We start from the raw sequence: 20,572 nt of genomic DNA, 5'->3' as shown, positions 1-20,572 counted from the left end.
TAATTCCAGAAGAGGTCCGGAAGTGATGTTGCATACACACGATCAGACTAAGTTGTCGGAAAATCCGATGGTACATAACATGATGACGTTATTTCGTTACGACGGGACTACGGTCAGGCTAGTAGCCAATAGGAATTTGGCCTAGGAATTTGATCTGAGCATGCGTGGCACTTTGTCCGTTGGAGTAGGCTACACATGATCGGAGTATGTCCGATAGGAGAATTTTGTCAGAAAATTTTACCGGCAAGTTGGAAAAGTTGGTTCCGTCGGATATTCCAACGGAAACAGTCCGATGCAGACCACACACAGTCGGAATATCCGACAAAACGGTCCGATAGGAAACATTCCGACGGAATCTCCGACCGTGTGTACAAGGGCTTAGAAGGTGAGGCTAATGGGAAGTGGTAGCCTGCAGAGAACCATTATAGAGGCTGTAATCTGGTATGGCATACATCCTTTAGGGTAGGTCCGGAATAGGCCCAAGGATTGAGTTCATTTTAGGGAACCTGCAGCAAAGGAAAGTGCAAGTACTGGTCGGCATCTCCATGTTAAAACTCAACACCTCTATCATGCGATATGGAATTATAGAGAGTCTCTATATTGATCAAAACCAACCAAGAATCCTGAGGTAACTGAAATCCATTCAAGATCTTCAATAAGTCGATAGTATCCTTAACATAAGAGAAAAGGCACTTCACATGGGGATATAGACATTCATCGACCAATTGACTTGCTTTTTCAGTCAGTGATCCGCAGCCTGAGATTATTGGTCGGCTGGGAGGGTTTGTGAGTCTTTTGTGCACCTTGGGTAGCGCATAAAAGGTTGGAGTGGAGAAACCAGTAACATCCAAAAATTTAAATGTATTAAAATCCATAATGTTCCTATGGTAGGCCTTAATCGATATATCTCTATATTGCTTTCTGTAGTACTACGCTCGCAGATAGCAAGATAACTTGCCACAAATTTGTGGCAGTATTGAATTGTAAGTCTGTTAACTTGCTGCACATTTTCACTGGCAAGTTGTACACTTACAGAGCATTTGAAGCACAAATTCTATCTGACACTTTTTCCAATTTGTAACACGTTTTGTGTGGCAAGTCTCTAGCAAGAGCAAAGTTGCAGTAGTGAGTCTACAGCTAGAGCTCTTCAAGTCTACAGCATGAAAATTCAGCTACAGTGACCCCTGTGGTGGGATGACTATTGCTCAATATAACTGAACCAGAACTTGCAGCCGACTTTCAGAATATTTGCAAAGCAAGTTGATCTGGAGTCATGCAATGCCTGGCAAGTCTAGCAATAGCTTAGAAAATAATTTTCGAAACTAAAGCACAATTGCTTGCTGTCTGGGCTTGTACCGAGAAGAACTTTGTATCTGTTCATGTTACAGTAAAACTTTAAAAAGGCTTATTGTATGGACATTCCTTTATTTCTATTGGTGGGCCTCTGGCTGGGAGCATGTGAGTAACCAAGAAGGTGGAATTCCTCCATAATTCAGGTGTTTGGTGCCCTATCACTTTCCAGTTGTAGGAGGCTGGTGAGAGGTGCCTGTTGCTGGCAGTGAATCAGGTCCCCACTTACACATACATGCCTGTGAAGGCCATATTTTGCCTGCACAGGTGTTTTGTGCATCTGAGTCCAGGCAGTCCCATTTATGCTATTTGGGACACAGTGGGTGCACCCACACAGCCGCTGCTCCCAATTTGACATCCATGTAGGTGCTGATGCATGTCACCAAATGTAGACAGTGTGAATTTGTGTCCGTGCAGCTGCTGCATTCCAACTGATAATAATCATAATAATGGTACTGCCTGCACATGGATACATGAAACACCTCAAAAACCCACTCCATCGGACCAAAACTACAAATGCACACAGTTACAGCCCAGATAGCAAGGATAACTTGCCAAAAATGTGTGGCAGTGTTGAACTGTAAGTCTGTTAACTTGCTGCAGATTTTCACTGGCAAGTTGTACACTCGCAGAGCACTTGAAGCACAAGTTTTAATTTGCGCTTTTCCAATTTGTAGCAAATTTGAGTGGCAAGTCTCTAGCAAGAGCAAAGCTTCAGTGGTGAGTGTACAGCAAGAGCTCTGCAAGTCTACAGCATGAAAATGAATTCACAGTGACCCCTGTGGTGGGATGACTATCGCACAGCATAACTGAACCAGAACTTGCAGCAGACTTGCAGAATGTTTGCAAAGAAAGTTGATCTGGAATCATGCAATGCGGACTTGCTGCCATTGTGAAACAAACTTGTGAAGCCTGGCAAGTCTAGCAATAGCTTAGCAAGTCATTTTCAAATTTGCAGCACAATTGCTTGCTATCTGGGAGGGGTTTGTAACGCAGTCTTTTTCACTTGAATAGGTCGTATTCGATGGTGGCACTGCCACCAAATGCGACAGGAAGTTTAATTTTTGCTGTGGCCACAAAGTATAGCATGTGATTAACCCTGTCTGGCTACGTTTGCAGCCTAATGGGGTTGTAAACCCTCGTGTTTTTTTCACCTTAATGCATCCTATGCATTAAGGTAAAAAAACGCCCATCAGTGACCGGCCCCCCCAGCCCCCCTCCCTGTTTAACTTCCCAGAACGCTGTCCTTCTGCCTGGGGGTTCTCGGCTCTTGATTGGATAGATTGATAGCAGCGCAACCATTGGCTTCTGCTGCTGTCAATCAAATTCAATGATGTGGGCACCAGGGGGTTGGGCTGAGTCATGCATTCGGTGTCTATGGACGCCGAATGCTGGACTCAGGAGCACACCAGCAAGGTAACCCCCCAGGAGAACGCTTCTCCTAGGGGGTTATCTGATGTGGGGAGGAGCCGCAAGAGCTGCTGGGGGGCCCCAGAAGACCAGGTCTGTGCAAAACGAGCTGCACACTGGAGGTAAGTATGATATGTTAGTTATTTAAAAAAAAAAAAGTGAACCCTTACAATCACTTTAAAGGAGGAAGTCAGGGGGCATTAAAATCACAGCTCAACTGTATATTTTCTTGCTGCAAATGTAAACTAGACCTTACAGTAAGGGTGAAAAGAAAACAGATATAGTCATGAAAATGTAAAATACATATTTTATTGCTGTATCCTGTCAGTCTCACTGTGGATGTGAACTATTATTCTGTCAGGTTCTATTGTAGGAATGATTTTCTTTACCTTAAAGTATTTACTCCCTGCGGTGACCTAAAGCTTGTGCCTCAGGCATAAACATGCATTTCCCTCCATGGATTTGTGTTAACAATCCTGTTTGATAATTCATGGCAGAAAAAGTCTCAAGAAATACTTCTAGTCACAAATCTTTCACTGACTGGAAAAATCTGTACGCTGCGTAGATTTCTTAGGGATATGAAGATGTAAAGATAACTTTTTCACAGATATTTTATGTTTTCTGCTGATGTGACTATGTGTTGTGTATTATACCAGTATTACTTGTTCCATCTAGATTCTTACGGCACCTTACCTGCATATCTACATATTTACCATCAGAAAATAAATGTATTACATATAGCAATCTAGAAAGGGCAGATATTGTATGTGATAGTTGCAAAAAGTCCCTGAGGCCTAGCAAGCCTATTCCAATCTTTTCTGGTCATATGCAGCCATGCAAGACTGAAAAGTACAGTAATGATGGATGCAATGACACAGTTATGCACAGTTCTTCAGTAAAGAGAATAGTCCCCGATTTACTAAAAGAAAATGCACAAATGGCAAGTCAAATTGGTAAGTTAGAAGCTTTAAATATCAATATCTACCATGACAGACTGAAGATTGAATCAAATTTCTAACTTTTTTTTTCTCCTTCCTCCAATCCAATAACAAAAAAAAAGAAAAATAGGAAACTGATTTATCAAAACTGCAGTAAATAAAAGTCGATAAAACTATAAAACCAGTCACCTTTCAAATATAGTTTTCTGCAGCACCTTAGAACATGAAAGTGGTTCTAAAAGCTCAACATTTTTTACCTTAAGGCGGAGTTCCACCCAAAAGTGGAACTTCCAATTTAAGCACTCTTCACCCCTTGACATGCCACATTTGGCACGTCATTTTTTTTGGGGGGGGGAGTGTGTACCCTTTTTTTTTCGTGGGACATCCTGTCCCACTTCCTGCTTCCTATCTTCGGCAGCCTAGGCAACTCCTCCTCTCGTCCTAGGCGGGCCCCTCCCTGCCAGCAATCTTCTGGGGCTTAACTCAGGTCCCAGAAGATCGGCTGGCCAATAGAAGAGCGCAGCACGACTCGCGCCATGCGTGCCTGCCCGTGAAGCAAGTAAGCTGTCACGGCCAGGTGCCCATAGTTACCATTAGGGCGTCGAGGAGAGGAGGGGGAGAGGAGCTAGCCTCCGGGTGGCCACATCGCTGATAGGTAAGTGTCGGTTTATTAAAAGTTAGCAGCTATGCTTTTTGTAGCTGGTGACTTTTAATAAACGAAAAAGCAGGTGGAACTCCGCTTTAATGCATTCTCTGTATTAAGGTAAAAAATGTCCCAGTAATTATATCAGCCCCTCATCCTCCTGTATACTTTACCGAATCTCGATCCAGAGCTGTGCCCATCTGCAGTGGCTCTCTTCTCTCTCTCTACTCAAAGATGCAGCAGCAGAAGCCAAATCCTTTGAGCAGAGAGTGCGGGGTAGGGTGGGGCTGAGCTGTGCTGTGTGTGTGTCAAAAATCGCACACAGCCTGGTTCAGGATTGAACCCCGCAAGTGTGCCCCCTCATAGGAAACAACTTCCTATGAAGGCGCACTCAGAAGAGGAGGAATCTGTAGAGCCAGTAGGGGACCCGAGAAGTGAAGGTTCAGAGCCTGAAAACATTCCCCATGTTTTCCAATGAAAAACATTCATATATGTGCAATCTAAAGTTGCGTCAACTTCAAAGTAGTTCATGCACTACTTTGATTTTCATGAAACTTGAGGGCCATAGACTTCAATGTTAACCCTGAAAAGTTGCATGAATGTTGTACCTGAATGTTAAATAATGCAACAGTTGTTCAACAGTTGCATTAAAGTTCCACAAAGTCAGCACAACTTTGGAGTCATACAGGTGTGACTTACAAACACTTGTTGGATTGTCGCTATGGAAAGTACTTCTATTAAACTATTTTCTAAAAGAAAACAGGCTGTTCACTTTGCAAAGCAATCTTCCCTTAGTCTAGCGAATGAGATGAAGCTCTGCTGACTTCCATCATCCAATCATGTACAAGCAAAAATGGGTTTCTCGCTTTATTTTCCTTGCACGGGATTGGGCATTCTTCACAAAGTGAATTTTCACCACTTTCACTAAGTACTGTATGGAAAAATTCCCTTGCAAAGTGAACAGACCTATTTGCCTTTAGAGTCCATTCACACTTGTGCAACGTAAAAATTATGCGATTGCCATTGCAACTTTACAGTGCAACTTTGATGTGACTTTGGATGAGCAGGACATTGTTATGACTTTGTCTTTGACCAATGTGATTGTTTGTGCTCTACAAAGTCGCACACAAGTCACATTTTTTTTACAATCATGTTTTACTGTATTATGCCAATATAATCATGTTTTTTTTAATGTGAATATGGATCAAAGAGTTTGGTGTATTACATTTTAAGTCTACATTATGAAGTACCATGCTATTATGATATGATGCCAACATGTGTTACATATATGAAAGAAGTTGTAATTTGATCCACGCAGTGGAATAGGTACAATGAAAAAAAGATTTTTTTTTTTATATATAGATGAGTTTTTAAAAAAAGTATTAGTAAAAGTATGTCTAATCCGAACTGCTGCCCCTACACTTTTACTTACACCTTTGGTGAAGTAAAGGTTTGAGAAGGGGATGTTGTGGTAGGTATGGCACTGTTCTTATAGAGCAATAGTGTTGTGTTATACCCTCTGCAGGTTATAACATTATCTATGGAAGAGGGCACAAATAATTTATTGGATAAACCCACTAAAACAAGCTTGATGAAGCTGGGAATATATATCCCTAATATGCCCCACGGCTAAGTGCTCTGAACTATATATTTGTGTGTGTTTGGGCCCCAGCCTATGCTTAACTGCTAAGCATGGGTTTCCTACTAATTACTTCCCTCTGTTTTTAAAGCATGAGGCTCTTAATTGCCCCTTTGTGTTAATATGGATGATAAATTGAGACCAGACTAAGTTAAGGTGCTTGTGTTATACACTCTGTAGTGTTTTTAGCGAATGAATTTGGTCAATTGGATCAGGAGTTTATATAATCTAGACCAGTGAGGGCGAACCTTGGCACTCCAGATGTTTTGGAACTACATTTCCCATGATGCTCATGCACTCTGCAGTGTAGTGGAGCATCATGGGAAATGTAGTTCCAAAACATCTGGGGTGCCAAGGTTCGCCATCACTGATCTAGACAAATTAGTTAATTAATTTGTAAAAAAGATATTTGAATTATATTATATTATATTAAACCCTCTGAAATATTTAATATTCCCAACCTAAATGCATAAAATAAAAATAAAAATATAAATATGAGTAAAATTAAAATAAATAAAAAATAAAAATTAAATCAAGTGCTTTGGTGAAAGTGAAATCTGTATCAGAAAAATATAGAAAATGTATATACTTGTGTTCCAAAGCAAACTTCTGATGCCCCCAAAGTAATATACATAATTATAACCAAAATATAAATTCTATTGTAATATTACAATTTTTGCTCCACAAAATGTTATGAAATAATAAAAAAATATAAAAAAACTTTAGTGCAATATATATATGCAAATATGAGTATATATAAAAATATAAACAAGTGAACCTCCGGGGGTATCTCTCGTTCACAGTATGTGCCACTGTGTAGCAATCTGTGGCACCTGGACTTCTATATGATGGTGCTAACTTTTATTGTTGTTTTATTTGGTCACTGTGTCATTGAATCCTGTTGTAACAATCCCATCAACCAGTCGACACCAATGTGATTGTCATTGGTGTCGACTGGTTGATGGGATTGTGCATTTGTAATAGAAGCACGGTTAAGGATCATGGCACATACTGTGAACGCGAGATACCCCCGGAGGGTTGAGGCGCTCTGGTGAGTGCATTTGTAATAGGAGCACAGTTAAGGATCATGGCACCAAGCACCATTTATATGAGAAGAATTTTTTCCTGAAAAAAATGTTTAATTACGGGACACTTCTTTGAGCACGAGTCACTTTATTTATTATATAAAGCATTAACCACATATATGAACTAATTTTTCTTCATCAATACCTTTTTATCTGCATACTTATTTTACTTTTTCTAGATGCTTCCTTATTTTAAAGTCCCAACCACTAATTTATTCTCTAATAAGCAAATAGCAAAACAAGCCCCAGCCAAGAGACCTCTTACCACTCTGTGTCCTTAGGTACCCATAGTTGCATAATACAGTAAAACATGATTGTAAAAAATATATAATACAGTAAAACATGATTGTAAAAAATATATATATATATATATATAATTTTTTTTTGGTAAAAGTCTTGAAATGTAAACACATACTTGTAGCATCTAAAAATCTTGACGCGTTTCGTGGATTCCTTCCACTCATCAGGAGCAGATGCAAAATAATTGTCTAAAAAAATATTCATGAATTACAATTCGCCTGAAAGAGGGGGGGGGGCACACCCACCCATACTTACAAATCAACTATGAGTTTGGAATGTAGCATCGAGAGCTGAAGGTTGACTAGGGGCGTCCTCTGTCGGGGGGAGCTGAGGTGGTATAATCCATGGCACACTGGTGGAAAACCATCAGGAGACGGATGTTCCTGGGAATGTACTCCCCAATTGGTAATCAAGGGTGATGCAATCAACATCACCAAAAACATCTGTGAATAATTATAGTTATGTGTGTAGTTATGTGTAGGGTGTAACCCAGTGCTGATCTGAAAGGTGACAGGGAATGAGTGTGATGGGATAGTAGTGAACCTGTGCCTTGGTATAGAGCAAAATTAAAGTAATATAGAAGAGTGACAAAGTGGGGTTGATTTGCTAAAACTGGAGAGTGCAAAATCTGGTGTAACTCTGCATAGAAACCAATCAGCTTCCAGGTTTTTGTTGTCAAAGCTTAATTGAAGAAGCTGAAGGTAGAAGCTGATTGGATACCATACACAGCTGCACCAGATGTTGCCCTCTCCAGTATTTGTAAATCAACCCCAATGTACCCCAAACACAGGGGGCTAGTGTTGATATAGAGTAAAAAACTAACCACCAGAGAAAAAATAAAGAGAGAAAAGGGTAAAAACTACCACAAATACTACCTTGTAATCCTATGCCAACAAACATAGTCCAGAATGGTGCACAGTATCCACAGAAAACCACAAGCCAAAAACAATGCCTATTCCAGCTAGAGGGAGTATATATACTCCAATGTGGCCACGGGTGACCACCAACATCATGTTGGCAAATGAATAGAGGGGAGGCGTCATCACCTGAGCAGAATTAGCACCAAAAAGCACTCTTATGAAAGATGTCAATGTCAACACAAAGCACCGGCACCATGGCACTAGGTGTGTTAATTCCATACGTCCGGCGCTAAGGGCATGGCGTCGATGTGCATTGGGATGCCCACCCAAACCCCTGCATAGCTGTGAGGCAAAGAGGGAAGGGGAAGACTCCCAATGTGCATCACAGCTCCCGAGACTGAAGAAACCACAGCCAGTCCAAACAGCCCCCATTCACATCGGGACAAGAAAAATATTAGATCCTTGATATAAATAGAGCTTTCTTTTGGTGGTATTTGATCACCACTGTGGTTTTTATTTTTTTTTCTACATATTTTAGGTAAAAAAAAATGGCAATAAGCGTATATTGATTGGTTTGCGCAAAAGTTATAGCGTCTACAAAATAGGGGATAGTTTTATGCCATTCTTATTTTTCATTTTTTTTTATTAGTAATGGCGGCAATGTGCGATTTTTATCGGGACTTCGACATGTCGGACACATTTGACACTATTTTGGGATCATTGTCATTTATACAGAGATCAGTGCTATAAAAATGCACTGATTGCTGTGTAAATGACACTGGCAGTAAAGGGGTTATCCACTAGGGGGCGATGGAGGGTTTAAGTGTGTCCTAGGGAGTAATTCTAACTGTGGGGGGTATGGGCTTTAAGTCACATGACAGCAATCACTGCCCTCAATGACAGGGAGTGGTGATCTCTGTCATGACACTAGCCAGAACGGAGAAATGCTTTGTTTACAAAGGCACTTCCCCGTTCTGAGGCTCCGTGATACGTTCGCCGGGAGACTGGCGGACATCGAGTCCGCCGGTCCCACGGGCATGGTCATGCTGTATGCCGCGGGTGCATGACCGATATCCCCGGCTCTTAAAGGGGATGTACAGGTAAACCCATTTGCCCACGCTACCATTGTGCCGATGTATATCGGTGTGCATATGTGGTAAAGGTCTTATTGGACAACATTACCTGCTTTGGGGGCCAGTCTTTGAGCACTCCTCTGTTTTTTTCCCCTGTTAAGTGGCCATTTCACAGACTTCTTGCTATTTGTGGGATTACAAACATGCTTGAAATCTCCAATGCGAACTAGGGGTCCACTGACAGACTTTGGCGCTGGCCAGTGGGAGGAGTATGTATCAGTTAGGGGTTTCCCTCTCTTTATTGTTATTGTTACCCTTATTCTCTTTAATTATTTTCTTTCTGTGCGACTTCTCACAAATAACCAACCATTTTTTCAGCAATAAGATGTTTTAGAGAGTGTGATACCACTCAGGGGGTCATTGGTATCATAAACAGAGAACCAGAACAACATCAGCTTCTTCAGGGATAGCACTACAAGTATATTAATACAGCACAGCAGTAACAAATACTATGTTTTGAAGGCATCCCCATCACTACCCCAAACACTTAAAGAATATGTAGAAGCAACATTTTATATTCCTCATATGTACCTGCTGTACAATGTACTTTTATGCTCTCTTTTTATTGCTTCCTATGTGAGAAATACCTCCTGTTCCTGCCAGTCCCTCTGTTTTCCTATTAAAAACTAACCACACTAGGCATGAGAGTCCGTTTTCTGGCTGTGGTGAGAACTCAGCCTGTTCTTCAATGATCAGACTTGTCTCCTGGCACCCCCCCCCCCCCCCCACAACCATTCACTGGGAAGTGCATTGTCCTGCTGTTTCTCCTCCCCTAGCTCTCTGAGATCCTTATGCAGCTGAGAACATAGGGTATGCAATTACTTCTAAAATATATAAATACAGGGCTTTTTTTTCAGCAGGAACTAGGGGGAACTCAGTTCCACCACCTCTGGCTCAGGTCTTCTGCTCCCTGCTCACCACTATCACTTAGTCACACTGAAGTTCAGCTTCTGCATTTACAAGTGATAGCTTATCTCCGAGTAGCTCCCACAGGTCAGATCCCACTGAGTGCTGGACAGGGACAAGGGAGATACAGAACAGGTGCCCAGGTTTCAGTGCAGTCATGGGCAGGAGAGGGTGCGTGGTAGGCTGCACTGTCTGTGGTCTCCATTTTTTCCCTAGTGACCAGTTGTTGATGCTCCTACTGTATAATCTCCCTTGCAAGTGACTGTAGTATAGTATAGTATAGTATGCTGGGAGATACTACAGCCGGATAGGTGTTTCAGCTTAATATTGCAACAAAGGTAAGACATATGACAGATGGTGGAGCTTTTAAGGAGGGGGGAGAAGATGGGGCAGTGGAGGGAGGGGTTGTATGCAGAGGGAAGAAGGGAAGAGCTTGATGCCATTTGGCAGGTATGTGAGCGTGGTGGGCATGGTTGAGTTCCTGCACCTATTCTCTGAGAAAAAAATCCCTGTATATATATATATATATATATATATATATATATATATATATATATATATGTTTTGCCTTTAATTTCTAATTTAAACCACCTTTTTTACAAGGCGAGGAAACTAAAGAAGGATTCCGAGGTGGTCCGGTGCCGACTCCGGTAGTTGGAGAGGCCCAGTAACTTCATAGCTATCCAGGGGAGGACTCTTCAGAAGTAGGCCACGTACAGGTTGGCTTCCTAGCAAGAGCCTGGTGGGGCTGAAGTACCTAAGTGAATCCAGTCTCGAGGGTATCGCCAAGCTGGCTGAAAGATCCAGGTATCACATGAGTGTTCTACAAGTTTTAGTTTCCTGAATGTTCTACAACAACATCTGTGGCAGAGACTTGTGAGTTAAGCACCTTGTTGGCTGCTAGGCCTTGTGAGAGAGGGACTATCCAACTTGAGTGATAGTCCAGTTGTGAATGGCTATTCTCTGGATTTAGTCAAAGTAAACAAGTCCTTCATTATTGACTTTGACACTAAGCCCTTGTACACACGGTCGGATTTTGTCCGACGGATTTTGTCCGAAACTGTTGCATACACACGGTCGGACAAAGTTGTCGGAAAATCAGATCGTTCAGAACGTGGTGACATTATTTCGTTATGACGGGACTACGTTCAAGCTAGTAGCCAATAGCGTTGGTGTAGGAATTTGATCTGAGCATGCGTGGCACTTTGTCCGATCGGAATTCTCTACACATGATCGGACAAGGTCCGATCGGATCATGTTGTCGGAAAATTTTATAGCCAAGCTGGAAAACTTGGTCCGTCGGATATTCCGACAGAAACAGTCCGATGGAGCCCACACACGGTCAGATTATCCGACAACACGGTCCGATCTGACATTTTCCGTCGGAATGTCCGACCGTGTGTACAAGGGCTAAGAGTACCTGAACTTTCTTCCTAACCCTCTGATCCTATTTTAAGAGACTGTTCGTTGACTAAGTTTTTGCAAATAAAAATCCCTTTATGCGGATCTGTCGTCAGTCTCTAAAGTTACTGGGCCATCTACTATGAGAAACCCCTAGACACAAATCAAGGAGAAGAAGGTACCGGTGAGCCCAATCAAACTAGCAGCTTCTTCGGGGGTTAGTGCTACACAAGTTAAAAACTTTTTTTTCTTGCTAGAAAATTTCTTAGAACCCCCAAACATTGTACATTTTTTTCTAACATCCTAGAGAATAAAATGGCGGTCGTTGCAATACTTTCTGTCACACTGTATTTGCGCAGAAGTCTTACAAGCACACTTTTAAAAAAAAAAATCAACTTTTTTGAATTAAAAAATAAGAAAACCTTAAAGTTAGCCCATTTTTTTTTTATATTGTGAAAGATAATGTTACGTTGAGTAAATTGATACCCAACATGTCGTGCTTCAAAATTGCACCAGCATAGAATTATTGCTCTCGGTCTACCAATCACAGCGATACCTCTCATGTGTGGTTTGAACACTGTTTTCATATGTGGGCGCTACTCACATATGCGTTCGCTTCTGCACACGAGCTCGGCGGGATGGGGCGCATTGAAAAAAAAAAAGATTTCTTATTTATTTTACCTTTTACTTTTTATTTTTACACTTGTTTTTTTTTTTTTTTTTAAAGTGTCACTTTTATTCCTATTACAAGGAATGTAAATATCCCTTGTAATAGAAAAAAAGCATGACAGGACCTCTTAAATATGAGATCTGGGGTCAAAAAGACCTCAAACCTCATATTTACACTAAAATGCAATTAAAAAAAACAAATTGTAATTTTAAAAAAAATAATTGGCCTTTTAAGAGCTATGGGCGGAAGTGACATTTTGACGTTGCTTCCGCCCTGCAGTGTCATGGAGACGGGTGGGGGCCATCTTCCCCTCACTCATCTCCATGTCAGCCCAGGGGACAGACGCGATCGCCTCCGCTGCTGCCGACGGCTCCGGTACGTAGCGGAGGGCACCGGATCGTGGTGAGGGGCCATCTCCCGCCACCGATAAAAGTGATCTCGTGGCCAATCCACCACAGAGACCACTTTTATCTTGTAGCTGACCGCCAGCCGAACATAGAGATACTGGGGTTATGGCAGCTAGCTGCTGTCATAACAACGATATCCGTCCCCAAAGTAGGGACGTACATTGGCGTGCCATGGTCAGTGAGTGGTTAATTGACGTGATTTGGATCCGACATTACAGGAAGATTACCCAGGCAGTCCCTGAAGTTGCGTCAAAGTTGTTTCAAGCAGCCCTCCAGTCGCCTCTCAAAGTCACGCAACTTTCAGGTTGCGGCAGTGTGAACCGAGAATAAAACCTGGAAGCTGATTGGTTTTTATGTGGAGTTGCACCAGATTTTTGCACTCTCCAGTTTTAGTAAATAACCCTCATAGTGTGCAGCTTGAGAAGCAACATCTAGCACACTTGGAGGCATCAAAATAGCAGCTGCCATAGCTCTGCAAGAGAGCATGGATTTTCGCCACCCACTGGGCTGGGAAGATATTTTTCTTCTTCTATATGTTTCCGCTACTTTTTTTTTTTTCCAGGTAGTATGTTGCTGCTACTTTTTTTTATTAATTTTTTTAGGTAGTGCCGCTGTCATTTTAATTTGTATGAGCACTGCAGCTTTGACTTTGTTGTAATGATTGCTGATAGAACAGCTGTGCTGGCACTGAATATTTATGTGGATTCTGCCATACACCTAGCAAAGCAGCATTTTTCACTACATGCAGCACCTGGGGCTGCATTAGCGCCTGTATGCGTAGTAGTGGAGTTAGGCACCGGACCCGGATATATAAGAAAATAGTTCTCTCTGAGGACCACAAATGTCAAATCTCAGACGCTTCTCTTAGCACTGATCCTACCTGAGGCATTACAAGCAGGGCTTTAGGTGCTTTCAGCATACCAGAAAGGGTCATTCAGTGTAAACATTTGTATTCCCAACATGAGTTATTTGAATCCTGCAGCTGTTGCTAAAAAATGCATTAAATAAACTTTAGAATGGCAACCACTTCAGTCAGATATCCTATAGTAGATAGCTTCTGAAATCTAGGTGTTGCTATAGGTTACTGCCCCTAATTTATTATATGCAATTATTTGTGCCTGTGTTATTATATTTACATGAAAACAGTAGCAACAGAATGACAGGACCGTCCACATGGAAGTTTTTTATTTCTAAGGATCATTAGGAAAATGATGTTGGGGGTCGGACCAGTTGCTGAGGTATTTTGTAAATCCCCTGGCCTGACCCTTCTAGGTATTCAAATTAAATCATTAGATTTAACACTGCCCAAATTATTTCCTCTCCTTATCAAATTGTAATTATAACATTGTTGTGGAGAAAACAGTCCTACAATGCCATATATTATGTTACACGCCATCTGTACGATCAGTTATAGTGTGTTTACTGTAAATAATAAAATTACTATTTTATATCTCTAAGTAATAACAAGGTTGGGGCTAGACTATTTTGTGCCCTAGACAAGACCAGCTACTTGCACCCGCATCCCCCCCCCCCCCACCACACCCCACAATGAAAAAATAAAATTGGGATAAAAAAAGTAGAAAATAATATAACAAGCTGTAGCTTAGGTTGTTTCTCTGGACATTGGACTGTTTTTCATGCCCAGAAGGGGTCTAGCGGTGTGCCACACTGGGATCACAAAAACCTTGGTCTCTGTATGTCCTGAGTGCGGAGCCATGACAATAAGCTCTCATGTCCAGGGCTTGTGGGAAGTGCCAGGCCTTCCTTTTTGAGGTGCTCCCATTCAGACTACCTGCTACCCTGCCAAGACACAGTGCACTATGGACCATTGTGTCCGTGGCAGACGCTGTGCAGAGCGGAGACAGACCCAGTCCCAGTCCCGCTTTCCTCTATGGGGAGATCGGGTGAAAATGGACCACCTGTCTGTTCTCATCTGATCCTATCCAATCCGATCTGCCAGATGGATGGAAAATAGGAAAATTGGTGGAGGCAGGATCGGATCGGATAGTGGCGGATGCCAGTGGACATGTCACTTCTGACATCCATCGCTTCATAAGAGTAAATGGAGGGTCCAATCAGGTCCGCCTGAAAAACTGACAGGCAGACCTGATCAGACCCTTGTGAAAGGGATCTAACTCTATGAGGTTGGAGCCCAACTACAGATGGAAGCATATAAGCTCATGTAGAACAAAGAAATGTATTCTTGAATGTATTTAATAGGTATCATCAATGCTGAAGAGTGTGAGTTTTATTTCCTTTTGCAAAGGTTTATACGGAAGATAGTTTAGTAGATTTATACTTGAAACCTATTGTCCCCCTCATCTGATCTACAGTATCTCACAAAAGTCAGTACACCCCTCAAATTTTTGTAAATATTTTATTATATCTTTTCATATTACAACATGTGAAATTACACTTTGCTACAATGTAGTGAGTGTACAGCTTGTATAACAGTGTCAGTTTGCTGTCCCCTCACAATAACACGCAGCCATTAATGTCTAAACTGCTGGAAACCAAAAGTGAGTACACCCCTAAGTGAAAATGTCCAAATTGGGCCCAAAGTGTAAATATAAAAATATATAAATATTGCAAGCTATTATATAACAACCTGAGACTGCAATCAGTGTCAGGTATAAAGTAACCTGAGGTTACAACCTAGTGTCAGGTGTTGTATAACAATTCCTGTGAGATAAAGTGCAAATTCACAGCTGCTAAGCATTGATCACAATCCCATAATCTGTGAAAACATATATGCAAAAAACAAAAGAAATGCAGCGCTGTGCGATACTGAACCTTACAAAGGCATAGATAGTGCCACAAACAATGAAAATCAATATTGGCTAAAAACTATGAACATAAAAAATATTTTTTTGTGTAACAAGCAGGCTCACAGTGAAATAAATTTAGTATTATTCCTTAATATCAAGTGTCCAAAAAAATAGATTTTTTTCTCCCAATTGTCATCAATCCACAGAGACAAAAGTGCAGATTGGGGTATTATACGTAATACGATCCAAAAAGTGACTCTAATGATGATAATCCTGATCAGAAGAGGTTGATTTCTTGGAGGTGAGCGCATTCACACGGGGGGGTTGCGCTCACCTCCAATAGAGTAACTGCACACTTAAATGTGGTCCACATAAGCAGTTGAACTACTCCTGTGCTCTAAGTGGCTCAGCAGGATCCCACAGGAATATCCAGAGAAGTTGTCCTCAATTTTAAGGTGAACCTCCACCCCAGTTTCACGTCTTTTGCAGACTCTAGCAGGTTTTCTTCTAAGATTTCCCTGCATTTGGCTCTATCCATCTTCCCATCAACTCTGACCAGCTTCCCTGTCCCTGCTGAAGAAAAGCATCCCAACATGATACTACCATCACCATGTTTCACGGTGGGGAAGGTGTGTTCAGGGTGATGTGCAGTGTTAGTTTTCCGCCACACATAGCGTTTTAGGCCAAAAGGTTCAATTTTGGTCTCATCTGACTAGAGCTCCTTCTTTCACATGTTTGCTGCATCCCCCCCACATGGCTTTTTCGCAAACTGCAAACAGGACTTAATATGGCTTTCTTTCAACAATGGCTTTCTTCTTGCCACTGTTCCATAAAGGCCAGATTTGTGGAGTGTATGTCTAATAGTTGTCCTGTGGACAGATTCTCCCCACCTGAGATGTGGATCTCTCCAGCTTCTCCAGAGTTACCATGGGTTTCTTGGCTCTTTCTCTGATTAATGCTCTCCTTGCCTGGCCTGTCAGTTTAGGTGGACGGCCATGTCTTGGTAGGTTTGCAGTTGTGCCATACTCTGTCCATTTTCAGATGATGGATTGAACAGTGCACTATGAAATGTTCAAAGCTTGGAATGTTTTTTTTTATAGCCTACCTGTGCTTTGATCTTCTCCCCAACTTTATCCTTGACCTGTCTGGTATATTCCTTGGCCTTTGTGATGCTGTTTGTTCATTAAGGCTCTCCAATAAACCTCTGAGGGCTTCACAAAACAGCTGTATTTATACTGAGATTAACTGCTTCAGATTCGCGTTATAGCCGAATGATGGCTACAGCACAGATCTGCTTTGCTGGGAGTACGTCTATTGACGTCCTCCCCTTTGCAGGCTCGCCACGCCTCCCTGCACGCTGTGATCACCCGAGTCAATAAGACTCGGGTGATCACAGATCCAAGTAAGGGGCCAATCCCAATTCCCTGCCAGCATGAGAAAAAAAAAAACTATTACCGATCTTCTGTTTACATCACGTGATCTGTCATTGGCTGACAGCTGATCACATAGTAAGGGGTGGGTTACCATGTGATCAGCTGTCAGCCAATGACAGATCACGTGATGTAAACAGAAGATCGGTAATCGTTTTTTTTTTTTTCTTTCTCATGCTGGCAGGGAAAAAAAAGCTGATCACCGGCTTCTGTTTGAAGGGAGGAAGAGCCTCATATGTGCCCACCAGTACCGCCTGCCAATGCCACTAATCAGTGCCCACAGTGCCAAGAATCAGTGCCCACAGTACGTATGTGCCACCTATCAGTGCCCACCAGTGGTGCCAATCAGTGCCTCATCTGTGCCACCTAACAGTGCTGCCTATCATTGTCACCTACCAGTACTGATTAGTGGCCATCACTGCCACCCATCAGTGCCCATTACTGCCACCCATCAGTGCCCTTCAGTGCCAGCTATCAGTGCCCTTCAATGCCACCCATCAGTGCCACCTCTCAGTGCCCACCAATGCCACCTATCAGTGCCCACCAGTGCTGCCTATTAGTGCCCATCAATGCAGCCTATCGGTGCCCATCAATGCAGCCCATCAGTGTAGCCTCATCAGCGTACAATAATGAAGGAGAAAAATTACCTGTTTGCAAAATGTATTAACAAAGTATAAAACGGTTTTGTATTTTTTTTTTTTTAACAAAAAGTAAAAAACCCAGAGGTGATCAAATACCACCAAAAGAAATTTCTATTTGTGGGGAAAAATGATTAAAAAATTTCATTTGGGTACAGTGTTGTATGACAGTGCAATTGTCATTCAAATGTAACAGCGCTAAAAGCTGAAAATTGGTCTGGCCGGGGGGGGTTAGATGTCCAGTAAACTAGTGGATAAATTACACACAGGTGGAATATATTTACTAATTAGTTGGCTTCTAAAGGCAATTGGTTCCTCTACATTTTAGTTAGGGGTATCAGAGTAAAGTGGGCAGAATACAAATGCACGCCACGTTTTTCAGATATTTATTTGTAAAAAATGTTGAAAACCATTTATTTTCCTTCCACTTCACAATTATGTGGCACTTAGTGTTGGTCTACATAAAATCCAATAAAATACATTCACGTTTTTGGTTGTAACATGACAAAATGTGGTATTAATACTTTTTCAAGGCACTATATATATATATATATATATATATATATATATATATATATATATATATATATATTTATTTATTTATATTTTCATTGTGATAAGAATGGTTGTAATGGTTGTAAAGGCCACTACATTTGGAAAGTCTTTTTTATACATTTAAAAATAAAATTTGAAAAGCTGCAAAAAAAGGTAGATATGACCTGTAAGTGAGCAGTAGGAAGCCTTTACCCTAGGTTCACACCTATGCGTTTTTAGTGCGTTTTGCAGTCCATTTAACATGGTTTCCTATGAGACACATTCACATCTATGCGTTTTGCGACTGGTGGATTTTTGCATGTAATAGACTTCAATGGAATCGCACCAGAACTGCAAGTGTTGTGTTAGTGGTGTGATTTTTGATGTGTTTTGCGTTTTTTATTTTTCTGTTTAAAACACTGTATATAGCTGGTTGCTAAGGAGGGGTCGGGAAGCTGGCTGCCACATCCTTCACAACCAATGAGTCATCAGCTGTCAGTGGGAGAATTGCCGGCAAAAAAGAAAGCCGTTCTTCTTCTGTGTTCTTCTTCCTCCATGTTTCACCGAATGGCCCCACCCCATGACTATATAAGAGATGTCAGAAAGCGGCCCACAACACAACGGAGGAAGACCTGGTTTAGACTTACTGGGGAGGGGGGGAGGGGGGGGGGTCTGTTTTTTTCACAACTCTTGTTTTGCCTGCAATTTTTTAGCTCATTGGTTGTTAAGGGCACAGTGGCCAGCTTCAGTGTGTTTACAGTGTGTTTAAACCGAGGGTTTAAAAACACAAAACGCACTGCAAAACATGCCTAAAAAACGCATCAAGCTCAGCCACATAGATGTGAACCTAGACTAAAGGGTGACTAAACTGAAAGTTTGTAAAAACAAACACGTTTTGGGGATACTGCTTGCCATTTTTTTCTAAAAAAAAAGCCTAATCATTTTCCCCATTATTCCTCTAAATGACACAACAGATAACCAGAGATAGCAAAAGTCGCATAGCAAATTTAAAGGCAATACTATGTTTAGTGTAGCACTAGTCAACGCATGAGAGCTGTTCTATGTACCTGTTCTATGACAGCCACTATTTTAAGTTTATCACTTTTGTACTTCTGCCTGTCCACCTAACCTGCTTGCTAGTCCATAATTTGTGGTTCTCAGTTCAACTTACTGGTATGAGCCCTTGATTCGTGAGTATCCGGACCTCCAGCATACTGTAATGAAAGAAGAGTTTGATAGTGTATTATAAAAAAGCTTGGTGTAAACACATATTTCCATTGAGTATGTACAGAATTTATTTGAACTTTTTGTGATATGTTTTAGGCTTCATGCACACTGGCTTAAAATTGTTGCTTCTACAGAAGTTTTGTGTTCTGACTGTAGAAGCAACTCAATGTTATCCTAGGTGTCCATGCACATTAGGACGATTACAGCATTATTTAAAGAGGAAGTAAACCCTGATGAGTTTACTTCCTCTTTGATTCCCTGCAAAGGTAAAGCATAATGGACTACTATGCATCGCATAGTAGTCCATTATGTGTCACTTACCTGACACAGGAGCCAGCGAAGTCACCGCTGTCCCCTTGTGTACGGAGCCTCCATCTTCTTGGTGGGTCTCGCTGCTCCGGCGCTGTCATTCGACTGAGCCGCGATCATGTCACTACCACGCATGCGCACGGGAGCCGCCACTCGTGGCGTATCGACGTTAACAGTGGCGTGCTCAGTGCGCGTCGCTGTCTACGGCACATGCGCCGTAGACAGCAGTGCCTGTCTTTTGGCAAATATCTCCTAAACCTTATAGGTTTAGGAGATATTTCTTGGACCTACAGGTAAGCCTTAACCTAGGCTTACCTGTAGGTCAAAGTGGTTTGTAAGGGTTTACAACCACTTTAAGTTCAACGTTTAGAGGCAGGAAAAAAAAACCTTCTGCTTGCAGTTCTGATTGGAGCTTTCTGGTAGAAAAAAAATGCAAAACTCTCCTAAGCTCAGCTAAACTATACAAAAATAACTTTTATATGAGAATTTTTGTCTGCCAAGGGAACTGGTGTTTTTTTTTTAAGCCCAGTGTGCGTGGAGCCCTAAAGTGGAAGTCCATGCTAAAACTACAATCCCTTCATCTATAGCCACCATCATTCTAAAGCCCCATACACACTATCATATTTTTTGCTGATTTTTGTCTTCAGATTGACCAAAACCATATAATATGAGGTTAAACCTTAGGAGTTTCAATGTGTATGCAATTAGGCAGGCCCTTGCACTACATGGTTTTGGTAAATCTGAAGACAAAAACCAGCAGAAAATCTGATAGTGTGTATGGGGCTTAACATTAACCTACCAACCCAGTAAAGAAGAAATCAGTATATTTGCTGCAGGTGATCCGACCCGAACTCCAGCGGCGGAAGCTCTGCAGAAGACACATCCAACAACAGCTGTGGAATGAATGGGGAGTGACGTCACCCA

General features: G+C 41.7%; 1 protein-coding gene across 3 annotated transcripts in view; it reads right to left on the bottom strand.

Annotated features, from left to right (window-relative positions):
* LOC143997184 (chloride channel protein C-like) overlaps positions 1-20,572 on the bottom strand; it is a 253,086-nt gene that overhangs the window by 211,630 nt on the left and 20,884 nt on the right. For 2 of the 3 annotated variants that reach the window (XM_077492665.1, XM_077492666.1), the window contains exon 2: positions 19,284-19,326. The exons of the other annotated variant lie outside the window; for it this stretch is intronic. In XM_077492665.1, coding sequence (XP_077348791.1) covers positions 19,284-19,326 — 43 coding nt within the window. The remainder of the gene's footprint in view (positions 1-19,283; positions 19,327-20,572) is intronic. 3 annotated transcript variants of the gene reach the window in all.

This window comes from Lithobates pipiens, unplaced genomic scaffold (assembly GCF_037356315.1).
Source record: "Lithobates pipiens isolate NorthernLeopardFrog02 unplaced genomic scaffold, aLitPip1_a1.2 Scaffold_19, whole genome shotgun sequence".
NCBI classification, from domain to species: Eukaryota; Metazoa; Chordata; class Amphibia; order Anura; family Ranidae; genus Lithobates; species Lithobates pipiens.
Note: the sequence above shows the minus strand (reverse complement) of the source record. Positions and strands in the feature narration are given on the sequence as shown.